This window comes from Lutra lutra, chromosome 18 (genome assembly GCF_902655055.1).
Source record: "Lutra lutra chromosome 18, mLutLut1.2, whole genome shotgun sequence".
In the NCBI taxonomy this organism is placed as follows: Eukaryota; Metazoa; Chordata; class Mammalia; order Carnivora; family Mustelidae; genus Lutra; species Lutra lutra.
This window is the reverse complement of record NC_062295.1, coordinates 3103855-3116620: the sequence shown is the minus strand read 5'-3', so window position 1 is coordinate 3116620 and position 12766 is coordinate 3103855. Positions and strand designations below refer to the sequence as shown.

The window sequence follows — 12766 nt, the reverse complement described above, 5'->3', positions numbered from 1 at the left end:
CCGCCGCTCCACGCACTCTGGCCGCGCCTTCGGCCCCTTCCGCCCGAGCGCGCTCGGCTCTTTCCGCCGCGGACGGCGCAGGTGGAGGGGGCGGGGCGGGGGCCGTGCGTGGTGACGCCGCGGGGGGGTGACGCACAGGCGTGCCCCGCCCCCTCCCCCTCCCCGTTCAGGCTCTGGAAAGAGAAGAAAAAAAACTTTCTTTTTTTTTTAATTGAGGAATCAACAGCCGCCATCTTGTCGCGGACCCGACCGGGGCTTCGAGCGCGATCTACTCGGCCCCGCCGGTCCCGGGCCCCACAACCGCCCGCGCACCCCGCTCCGCCCGGCCGGCCCGCTCCGCCCGGCCCTCGGCGCCCGCTCCGGCGGCCCCGCTCGCCTCTCGGCTCGGCCTCCCGGAGCCGCGGCGGCGGCGGCGGCGGCGGCGGCGGCAGCGGCGGCGGCGGCGGCGGAACGGGGGGTGGGGGGGCCGCGGCGGCGGCGGCGGCGGCGGCCCCGCTTCGCGCATTGTTTTTCCTCACGGCGGCGGCAGCGGCGGCGGGCCGCGGGCGGGGAGCGGAGCCCGGAGCCCCCCGGTCGTCGGGCCGCGAGCGAATTAATTAAGTGGGGCGCGGGGGGGGAGCGAGGCGGCGGCGCGGCGGCGGCGGCGGCACCATGTTCCCGGGGACTGCCTGAGCCGCCCGGTCGGGCGCCGTCGCTGCCAGCCGGGCCCGGGGGGGCGGCCGGGCCGCCGGGGCGCCCCCGCCGCGGAGTGTCGCGCTCGGGAGGCGGGCAGGGGATGAGGGGGCCGCGGCCGGCGGCGGCGGCGGCGGCGGCGGCCGGGGGCGGGCGGTGAGCGCTGCGGGGCGCTGTTGCTGTGGCTGAGATTTGGCCGCCGCCTCCCCCACCCGGCCTGCGCCCTCCCTCTCCCTCGGCGCTCGCTCGCGGCTCGCGGCTCGCGCTCGCTCCTCTCCCCTCGCAGCCGGCCGGGGCCGGCGCCGACCCCCGCCCCGGAGCCCTTGCCGGCCCGGCCGCCCGCGCTCGGGGCTGTTTCCGCGAGCAGGTGAAAATGGCCGAGAACTTGCTGGACGGACCGCCCAACCCCAAACGAGCCAAACTCAGCTCGCCCGGCTTCTCGGCGAATGACAGCACAGGTGAGGGGGGGCCGGGCGGGGGGCGGGGGCCCCACCCGCAGGTGAGCGCCGGAGAAACCCTCTCCGAGGCGCAGGCCCGCGCAGTCGCTTCCCGGGACCCGGCCGGGCCGGCCGAGGGGAAGTTTGTGGCCACAGTGCGCCGGGGCCCCGAGCGGGGGCCGGCCCTGCCCGGGCGCTCGCGTCCGGCCCCGGAGTTGGGGAGTCCTCCGCGCGCCGAAAGCGAGCGGTACTTACGGGGAGGAAAAGTAAAGTGGAGCGTGCCGGTCTTCGTGGGGATTCCACGCGCCTCCCTGTGCCGCCGTGCGTCGGCACACGCGGGGCTGCTCGGAGGGATGACAGCACAGGGTAGGTTTCATGGTTAGGGAAGGGGAAGGTGCAGCGGAGGGGGACCCAAAGTGTTTTCTGAACTAGTAGCACAATTCGCAGCGCTGCGACCAGAAGACACACTCATAGCAGCAGCCAGCCTGGGAGTTAAGACTTGGAAGTTTCTTGGAATGTGCTCCTTGGGAAAATGTTGAGCAGTTATCCTGAAATCTCTCGTTCTTCGGTCACTTACTTCGCCAGCCCAGACTTCGTTAGCAACATGTCATCAAAGTTGCTGTGGTGTGTTTAATTTCAGAGGCATAACCTAAAAGAAAGTTAGGTAGCAGATCCTTTTGGGCTACAATGTCCACTTGAGCTGGTGCGGTTTTTACAATGTAGATGTAGAAAACAAATATGTTAACGAATGTGGGAATTGCAGTTTTTGCCCTCCGCCCATTTTTTTTTTTTTTAAAGCAGGGTATTAAATAAAACGTCCTTTGAAACAGCATCTCTGAAAACTTTCTGAGATAATCCCATCAGTTGCTTAAGAAGTATTTTAGTTTCTATTCATTTAATAATTCTGGATTCTTGTGGGCTGGTCCACCGTACCCTTGTGATGGAGCTGTATTTCCTCTTTCAGAGCTCTCCTTTGCAGTAAAAACTTGTGCGCTGCTGGGAACAATTCTGTCTCCAGCGCAGCCTGCGTTTCTCCAGTACAGTCTTGCAGTAGCAGCATCTGAAAATCAGTTTATAATGAATGGGTCCAAATTGAATTATATTGCTGCAGCAGTGCCCTCAGATTTGCAGTAGACACAGCTGTTCAGCTTGTGCAGATATTTCTGTGGCCACTGGCATATTTCTACTAATGGTCTAAAAAACCCATTTCTCCTGTTGAAACAAAACTACTTCAATTCTGTGGCTTCAGTTTTAACACAATTCCTAGAATATTAAGGTAGGCTTTAAAAATTCGCCCTAAGGAGATTCTTGTCTAGTTTAAATACAGTTTGCGGAATGGTGGGCGGGGGTAGTAAATAAGTCTCATGGGACATAAAAGTCACTAATACTATTTTTTAAATTTTTATTTATTTTTATTAATTTTTTTAAAAGATTTTCTTTATTTATTTGACAGAGATCACAAGTAGGCAGAGGGGCAGGCAGAGAGCGAGGAGGAAGCAGGCTCCCCGCAGAGCAGAGAGCCCGATGTGGGGCTCGATCCCAGGACCCTGGGACCATGACCTGAGCCGAAGGCAGAGGCTTTTTTTTTTAAAGATTTTTTTTTTTTTTTTAATTTTTATTTATTGGTCAGAGAGAGAGAGAGGGAGAACACAAGCAGGCAGAGCAACAGGCAGAAGCAGAGAGAGAAGCAGGCTCCCTGCTGAGCAAGGAGCCCGATGCGGGGCTCAATCCCAGGACCCTGGGATCATGACCTGAGCCGAAGGCAGAGGCTTTAACCCACTGAGCCACCCAGGCGCCCTTTTTTTTTTTTTTTTAAATTGATAAAGAATTGAATATTATGTTTATTTTGTCAAGTCAACTTGTTTGAAGTAAGAAGTGTGGAAACAGCCATGATTTAAATGCCCTTTTACTGCAAAACAGATCTCCTTTGCTTCATTAATCTTGCTATGTTTGAGTGAAAAGACTTTAATCATATGAAACGAAGATCATACCAGGCAAGTTCAGCTTTGAAGCTTGTCTTCCGAAACTGGTAACTTTTTGAATGGCTTTGCCGCTTTGCTGTTGTTGAAGGAGTTTATTACAGATTGTGTTTTCTATAGAGGGATAAATTACTAACACAAGACTTAACAGAAAGGCTTGTCCCACTATATACATTCCGTTCTTTCCAAGATGGAGCCGAGAGAATGGGCTTTTTGGGTAGTTCTGTTCCTGGATGATCACATATTTACTTGATGCACTGTTAAACCACAACAAAGTTTATCTGAAAGGATTTTTCCCTCTTGGCCACCTTTTCCACCCTTCCTTTCTAACCTCGACCCTCCCAAGGCAGGAGCTCACTCTTTTCCAAAAGTGGAACAAAAAAAAAGTTTTTAATAGCTCCAATTTAAATCATTTAAAGAATAAAATTCATGCTCATACTTGTGTTGAGTTCCCTTGGTTACACATTCATCACATCATGTTATTGGGCAAGAGTCTGTTAGCCTGGGGCCGAGGAAAGGACCATCATCAGGCACGTGAAACGAGGTACAGCCTTGTCTCCCGTAACTGCTAGTCCGAGACAGAGATCTTTTTTTTTTTTTAACTTTTTAAATTTTTATTCATTTGACAGAGAGAGAGAGAGAGATCACAAGTAGGCAGAGAGGCAGGCAGAGAGAGAGAGGAAGGGAAGCAGGTTCCCCACCGAGCAGAGAGCCCGATGTGGAGCTTGATCCCAGGACCCTGAGATCATGACCCGAGCCGAAGGCAGAGGCCTAACCCACTGAGCCACCCAGGTGCCCCCGAGACAGAGATCTGAAGGATATATAGTAAGCAAATAAAGGACGAAAGGAATCGCATTGCATACACTCAGAGGAGTGAGGGCATTGGGTTAGATGGGAAAGTAGGGAGACTCAACCGTATTTGTGAGGGGATGTATTTTTGAGGCTCCCAGGAGGAAGTTGTGCGAGGTGGAGCAAGGTGTGTTTCTTTCTGTGATAAAATTTGAGTGATGGGAGCTCTGTGCATAGGAAGAGCTGAGGGTTTAGGCGGAGGAGGCCTGGTGGCATAAGAAACAAGAATGATTTGGAGTGCCACCACGCAGTACATGTCTGTGGAACTGGCCTTGGGAGCCATTGGTGTCCGTTGCGTGAATCTGGGGGGCTGATGTTGGGTGGAGAGGACAGTGCTCCTGACATTGGGGAGCTTATTAGCCAGGGTACTCCCTGCAGGGCACTTGCAATCTAGCAGGGGGAGTGTGGATGTGCCTTAAGCATGCCAGCGAGGTAAGGTGGCATCTCTGAGTGATAAATGTCACTTGCCACTGATGACAAACAGGAGAGGCTGGGAGTGCTTCTGAGGAGAGTGTGGAGAGGGGATACAGAACTAGAGAATGTGCCCCAAAGGAGGGTAGCAAGAGGAAGAAGGAAAAAATAGTACTTCTGACCTCACCCAGACCTCAGCTCTGGAGTGGCCCTGGATTTAATGTCATGAGATGTTGTGGAAGTCGCGTCTTCTTGTTCCACATCGAAGGTGTAAATGGTTTCTTGCAAGTGCTGTCTTTCCTTTACTTGGCACCCATTGGAAGAGGTACGACTGTGTGTTTCCAGTATATAGTTAATTGTGTGTTTTGGAAACTTCCTTATTTAATATGTCCAGATTAAAACAGCATATTAGTGTTTTTCAACATCAGGGATTCATGATTTAATAGTGAGGGAGAAGTAAAATACCCATGCAAGCAGTAAACTTTTTTTTTTTTTCGGTCAGCTTTATTGAAGCCAGATTTACATACAACAAAAACTTGTTTAGTTCAAGTTTTTTAAGGCTGTCTTCTGAAAACTGCACATAGATCTATTTCATTCTATCCTATATAAGTGTCCCTAAGCAGTTGTGATTACACTTTATAACGTGAATTCCTTTAAATGCCATAGGAAACCATATTTAAAGAAAGCCTGGAGTGAATACAGTTGCCAACCAAAACACCTTCACAACAAAACGGTGAACTGTTCTTTATGTGGTGTGTGTTACTTACCTGTCCCCTCAGCTCGGGCCTCACAGCGTGCCGTGAGGCAGGATGGGAAGACACTCTTCCTGCCGGTTCTCTGTAAGGAGCCAGACTCGGGAGAGTTGATCCGCCCAAAACTAGAACCAAACCTAGATGAGGAGAGTAAATGACTGTATATTCGTTTTACAACTCCACGTCCATAAATGTGAGATTTGCTTGAATCGTGGGTTTACGAGCTTGCAGTACTTGGCAGGTTTCAGTAGTGTGACTCCGGCAGGTGGAGTACATCTCGGGGGGGGGGGGGGGGAGGTCTGCCACCGGCTCTGGGAGAGCGGGATGCATTCTTCCGACTGGGGGTAGCAGCAGGGACTGCCCCTTCCCTCTGGTTCTGGTGCAGCAGTTTGCCCCCCCCTTCCTGCGGTGACAGTGGAAAATTGAGGACCAGTCGCATTTTTTTCATCTCTTCACCGAGTTCTGGCTAAATGGGCAACATAAACTTTTATAGAGACTTCTAGGGCCAGGGCTTTTCATGACTTTGCTTTACTTTACACGTGTTGGAAAAGTAGGGACTTTTGGATAACCTAGGGCTCCGTCGAAGTTGCTTGGGGGTGATGATAGGTAAGTACGAACCCCACTGGGGGTGCCTTGCAGCACAGCAGGCCGCCAGGCGTCACTCCTGTTTGACATTGGAGTGTGGTCCCCTGATTCTAAAACGGTATGGAAACAGCTTGGAAAGGGATGAAGGAGCTTCTGCTTCAACCAGTAGCTGTGTTTGTACAACTTCTGCCTCCTGCCTCCGCGGCTCTCTGACAAAGTATGTGATTACTTGGGGCCACGTAAGTGCTGACGTCGTGTTCTACTTAGTGTGTTTGAAAACAGAAGAGTTAAAATGACTCTGCCAAAATGTGCCTTCCCTGGGTAGGATGAACGTACCTTGTTGTGACCTCTGGAAGATGAGCAAAGCTCGCGTTAGGCCAGTTTAGTTCTTGGGTGCCATTAGTCGGGACACCACCTCTGCCATCTTAATTCAAGCCAGCATTCCGGGTATATGCCAAGGAAACTAGAAGGCATCCAAAGAAGCGCTTCTCAGAAAAGGTTTTGTGCTCACACGAGGCTGGGAGCAGCTTTACTGCAAGGCCTTCCCGGAGCCCTCACATGCTGCGGGGCTCTGGGCCTCGGGGTGCAGGGCTCTGGTTTGCACATTTTCCCACACCCTTTTTATGTAATGCAAGGGTCCTCAGACTTCCTGTAGAGGGCCAGAGGTCATATTTTTGGCTCTGCAGGCCACATGGTCACTAATAGCTACTGAACACTGCCATTTCCATACCACCTGTATGTACACCAGCGGGCGCCGCTGTGTACCAGTGAGCTAGTAACTTCTGTCGGAGCCGGGAGCTGGCCCTCGCGCCACAGTGTGCGACCCTGATGTAATGTGGTATTTGTGCTCTGAGGATCCTCGGTTTTCTCTCCTGAAAAGTGAACGTGCCCCATAGTCCCAGTCCCTTGGACAGGAGACCCGTTGGTCGGTGGATCTGTCAGAGACGGTAGCCATGCACGTGCGTCCGATCTGTGGTGTAACACAATCAGTGAGGATGTAGCCAAGAATTCTGTAGTCAAGACTATTGATCTTGTCTCCATTTCCAATTATGTTTTTGTAATAGGAACGGGAGGACCATGAAATTTTAAAATTGCAAAAACTTAGGAGGCGCGGTGTGTTCTGAAGATTCTTAACTGACTTGAAGCATTTTTCATGGGGTTGTTTAAGCAGCAAATGGATAGGTGATTCTGGTTCTTTACTATTGATACAACAATTCAGTCTGAGGTACTGTTAGGGAGTAAGTAGCAGCATACAGAGGATTCTTATCCAGGGCTCTGAGTAGCTTAGCACTGTGTTGACAAAAAAAACCTTGGAGGCAAAACTCAAGAATACAAAAGGCTATTAAGTGCCAGAATGCTCGAGTCAGAGAGGGCAGTCCAGGAGGGCTTCCTGTATCATGTTCTGGTCCCTGAACGTCCCTGCGTGGAGAAGCCCAGAGCTGGATGTCCAGGCGGGGGTAACAACTCAGAGATCCCCTGATCAGCCGAGGGAACCTCTACAGAGCAAGGCGCCAGGCAGCGGGGGAAGAGCGCGGGGGTCTGTGCCTTCTGTAGCGTTGAGAAAAGCTCCCTGTCCGCTCACAGCAGTTTCGTCTCCGTGAGTGTCACGGCGCACGGCCTGTGGATATGATCTGTGGCCGCTTGCTCTCATCGAAGTCCTCTGGTTGTCCCAGACAGTCTCTCCTAAGCTCTCAAACTCCCGGCCATCCGCTCTGGTTTTCAGCACACGTGCCTGCTGTCCCCTAGCCTGCTCTGAGGCCGCTGCCTAGTGGTGCATCCGTCCTTAGAAACACCGTCCTACGGCGGATGGGCTCCTCGCGGCTGGCGTGGCTGCACGGCTCCGGTGTTAATTGGGGGAGGTTTGCCACACTTGTCCCGCCCAGTCTTAAACTTTGCTTTCAGGAAAATTCTCACATTGCCGCACATCCCTGACGAAGAAATCTAAGTCCTTGGAGCAGTGCCTATTGGGGACCTCTTGTACATTGGACTTTCTGTGGGGGCTGTGCTCCTCTGTCGGGAGCACCGAGATGGAGCCACACGTGGGGTCCCGTGGAGCGGGGCGGAGGATGCCCAGCTCCAGCCTGGACTGGCCGGGCCGTGAATCACTCAGATTTACGGGAGAGCACTTTAGACGCAGGGAACGGGTGCAGGAAAGGCACGCAAGTAAGCAAAGTGACTTCTTCCCCCCCCAGGATTTTAGACAATATAGGGAATGACTGTTGCTCACATTGAAAAATTGCCTTCGAGGTGTTTCTGGTTCTAAATCTCAGAAGCAAGGCTGTCTCTGAGCTCTGTGTCTAAAAGTTGAATTCCTTTCCTTTTAAACCTTCCCTGTAGAAAGACATCATCCCATGTGACAATTCCCCCCATGTTTCATTTCCATTAATCAAAGGGATGTTTAGTGAAATCTAATGGTGAAAAAAATTTCACCTGATTATATCTGACTTTCCTGTGTCTAGGTGTCCCATCTGCTACTGTTTGAAAATCTATTAATTTGCACATCTTTCTGATCCACCCGTGCCACTGTGTAGACAGTAGGTGGTTCTTAACAGTGGTGAGCTGTTTAATGGGGTTGTACAGTTCTCTTGTGAAGCAGAGTCTTTTTATTATTTCAAAGGCTTCCCTTTGCCCTACCACCCAAATATTTTGGATTTTTTTTTAACCAGAACTGTACTACTTATACATGTTTTAACTTTGTAGTTAGAATAACCAATGAGATGGCAAAAAACCCAAACAAAACAAAACAGAATAACTTCTTTGTTATGGGAGGCTTGTATGATATTTAAATAAGGAGATTTTGGTATTTGATTATAAACCAAATGATGACACTCGGAACTGTAGAAATCTATCAAATAATTAGGGTTTGCTTTGACAATTATGGGCTATAAAAGCTTGACCCAGTTCCTTTGGATTAAAATATTTTGAGTATTTGTCACCTGATTAAAAGTAGAACCTTCTATCCATGACTCAGAGTTGAAGGAAATGTCAGAGCTTTTTATATGGGAGGCGGGTGGCGCGGTATTAAGGAAGGAGCCCTGGCCTGTGCTTGGAGCGGACGCTGCATCTCAGCTTGTCATTTCTGAGACTTGGGCCAGTGACTTTACATTGGAGCTTGGGTAGGTGAGGGTAGCAATCTTTTTCTCCAGGGGAAAAAAAGGCCCTCATACTGGGCTCCTGTGTTTCCTGGTATAGAACAGGCTGCGGTAGCTGTTGCTGGTCTTTAATTGTGTGGGGAATCTTAGTCGTGCCCTTCCTCGTGGGCTGGTGGGGGTTGGGACGATGTAGGTGCGGAGTCTGACCCCAAACCAGATCCACGGGAGTTTCTCGCTGAATAAATGGGAAGGTGCCACCCCTGCCTGGTTCTCTTCCTGCACCAGTGCTGCTGTGAGTGTCGTCTCCGCCAGCTTGCAGGAGAATGAATTGGAATCCGAGATGCAGGCATTCTACAGACCGGACTTTACCCAGTCTGTGTTTGAAGTTGAAAACGCTTCTCTGTTGGAAAATTGAAGTCTAAATGGAATTGTTTCTCCACGAGGAGTTGATTTAGGTTAGGACTTAGTGAAAAAGGAAAAGCAAGTGTGGAGAAATCATAAAAACAAGTCTTTTTCTAAAAGTGTTAGAAACACAGTGTTAGGGGAGAAATGGCCTCGGGATCACAGTGCAGTTTAGTCAGGTCGATGGGATGAAAGAAGCATTGGTGGCATTCACTTCAGAGCGAGGTTTCTGCTGTGTTGTGGGGGATTTTCTCTCCTGCAGATTCTGTCCTGGAAGCTGTTGCAATGGAGTTTACTCCTTTCCATTCTCCTGGATAGTTCGGGTATGGTGATTTGTGGGTTTTGCTGGCAAAAACTGTAAGAGCCTTTCTGCCTAATTTGTGGGTGTCTTTACATTAAATCTTTTATTTTTAGTAAACAGCTTTCACTGACTATGATGAAAAGGCATGAAGCTCTCATAGACCTTCTGTGCTGTTTTTGTTGTGCCTCTAGTAATGATGGGGCTGGGTTCTGTTTGCAGAAGAGCACTGTCTGCCCAGGGTTGAACTTCTCTTTAAAAATCTGTAAGAGAATCATTTGAATTATTGGGAGATAGTTGGCTGTTTTAGCGTGCTCTGGTGACTCTTAGACTTCGAAAGTGTAAGGAAAAACTGATTTCTTCTCCACAGAAAGAGGGCCTATTGGGACATCTGAAATGACCGTGTTCTTGTGGTATTCGAGCGAGCAGCGTCCAGTAGAACTTTAGGTGATGGTGCCGTGTTCTGATCTGCATTGCCCAGCACCGGAATCACCAGTTACTAATGTGATTCAGGAGCTAAATTTCAAATTTTGTTTAATTTTAATTAATGTGCATGTCAACAGCGGCACGTGGCTAGTGGCTGCTGTATTGTATACAGCACCCCTGTCAGTGCATTTATTTATATCATTCGTTCATAGTTGAAGATATTTATGACGAAGTTTCTTCCAAGGCACCATCTTCTAAAGACACTTTCAAAAGTATTTGTTACTTTAGATGTAGGACTTTCCATTTAGAAAATATTTATTACACTGGTGTCAGCCCTGGAGATACAGTGTCTGCCTTCCTGGGGGGTCAGCTGTAGTTGGGTGTGACCTCGGACCTCAGAGGGGAGGTCTCTAGGCATGATGTACCCATGCATGGTGGGGGCAGAGGACAGAGTCTGCTCCGAAAGGTCTTGGAAGGCCTTCTGGGAGAGGTGTCACTTGCGTGGAGACCTGTTGATGGACACCAGATGGGGGTGGAGAGTACTGTACGGTTGCAGGTATAGGGAACAGTGTAAATAGCCATTGTGAAGGTCTGGAATAGAGTCCTGAGCAGGTAACAGTTTTTGCAGAAACCAGTTCTATTGTTGGTTTACACTCCCTGGGCTACCATTTAGAGGCCACGTGGTCTTACTTCTGAGAGGCAGAGACTGCCAGGGTGGTCCTGCTCTGGGTGTGGTGGTGGTGGGGAGCTGGGCCAGTCTCCGCTGTACTGCTTCATTCTTGGAGTCAACAAAGATTTAAATGCTTATGTCACTCGAATTGGCGACTGCTTGGCTGTGGTGACCCCAGTGCTGGTTCTGTCCTCTCGGCCAGAGCTGTGGTGGTGTGGACAGGCAGGCCAGCATACTGAGACCAGCACTGTGACAGGAGGCTTCCGGGCCCGAGGTCAGGGAACCTTCATAGAGGAAGGACTGTTGTGGGAGTCAGTCTGGGCACCTGAAGGCAAGGTAAGGTTGTGGAGAGCCTCCGGTGTCAGACCAGGGAGTCCAGATCATCTTTTTAGGGTTTGAAAAACAATACAAAATTTGAGAGACCCATTGTATCCAGGGTATTTGGAGGAAGCAACCGTGATTTGTTCTCCAGAAATCTAAATCAGCTTTTCCCAGAGTGTATTTTTCCATCCGTGTTCCTATCTGCTGGGAGAGTTGACAACTGCCTTCTCTTACCCCAAGTCCTGTTTGTGAGAGGAAAAGCCCCATGAATCAGAATTCATGTACTTATTTAAGATGTTAGGAATTTTTTGTACAAACATAATTTTCTTTCATAAGCTTTTTTAAAAATCATTTTCAGTATGGGTAATTTATTCATAGGGCTCAAACTTGTAAACAGCACGAAAGAAGGTTTAGGAGAGGGCCTCCCTCTCCTGCCTCCCGAGCCCCCAGGCCGCCTCCCCGGAGGCAGCCCGCGCTGGCCACTTGCGCGCTTTTCTAGAACTTGATGTGCGGGTGGCAGCATGTGCTCTCTCGTGCTCTTCCTGCCAGAGTGGCACAGCGTACATGTCCGTGCACTCCTCACAGAGAAGTATTTGACAAACTTCAATTCTTCCTATTTATAGTACAGTGAAAACATTAAAATCATTTTGTGTTAAGTACAGCACCAAGATATTTTACCTTAAAAAAAAAAAAGGATTTTTAGAATGAAGCCTGCTTTTCAAACATGAGTATCTGCACCAGCTCTGAGATACTTCTCTGTGAGGAGTGCACGGACATGTACGCTGTGCCACTCTGGCAGGAAGAGCACGAGAGAGCACATGCTGCCACCCGCACATCAAGTTCTAGAAAAGCGCGCAAGTGGCCAGCGCGGGCTGCCTCCGGGGAGGCATATGTGTGTGAAGAGCTGGTGCAGATACTCATGTTTGAAAAGCAGGCTTCATTCTAAAAATCCTTTTTTTTTTTTTTTTTTTTAAGGTAAAATATCTTGGTGCTGTACTTAACACAAAATGATTTTAATGTTTTCACTGTACTATAAATAGGAAGAATTGAAGTTTGTCAAAAACATTAATTTGGTGTCACCCTGAAGACTGTCGGAGGTTTTGTTACTGTCATTATGTTACACATCATGCAACCAGTTCACACCAAAGCTCTATATAGTTTCCCAGTTTCTGGAAGAGATTCCTAAAACCAGAGGTTTTTATTAGTCACCTTATTAATTAATGATATACGCATATCTCTGGTGTAACAACCTACTTGTACACCAAGCAGATAAAGTAAAAATCAGTCTCTTGTTTGGTAGGACTTCTAAGAATGTTCACGTTAACTCCAGACCTTTCATTAATTTAGTTAATTGACCTAGAGTTGGCAAAACATGAAGGTGACGGAAGGGTCCTTCAGGAGAGGAGAGTGGCTGACTCCCCTGTCGTGGCAGTTTGAGAAAGGGAAAGCAGTCTTCCCTTCCAAGGGAAGAGAAGTCTGAGGGTTACTAAATTTAAAAAGGAGGGAAAACATACATGATAATTAGGTCCTTATTAGGAGTAAAAAGTGGGTGTACATAGATTTCCAGAAGGTAATCTCTAGAAATTGGTTTTCTCGGTGGCGGGGGACTGAAGATGTTTGGGGGAGCTCTCCACTTTGCACTTTATAGTCTTCTGAATGCTTAATAAAGGGTCCATAAACATCGTAATTTCATCACAAAACTAGTGAAAGAGCAAATCAAATCCAAAGCAAAACATCTTAGTCTTTGTGGTTAGAAGAATCTGTTAAATGGTGACAGGTGCAGTTTTGGTTAGTTCTGTTGCAAAACCCTTGGACCTCTAGCAAGAAGGATTTGAACAAGTGTAAATTAACTTGGAGGCATCATCCAAAGAG

General features: G+C 49.4%; 1 protein-coding gene across 2 annotated transcripts in view; it reads left to right on the top strand.

The window, feature by feature from the left end:
- Positions 1-461: 461 nt before the first annotated feature.
- CREBBP (CREB binding protein) overlaps positions 462-12766 on the top strand; it is a 125798-nt gene continuing 113493 nt past the window's right edge. For both annotated transcript variants that reach the window (XM_047714596.1, XM_047714595.1), the window contains exon 1: positions 462-1130. In XM_047714596.1, the coding sequence (XP_047570552.1) occupies positions 1046-1130 (85 nt within the window). In that variant the 5' untranslated portion in view covers positions 462-1045. The remainder of the gene's footprint in view (positions 1131-12766) is intronic.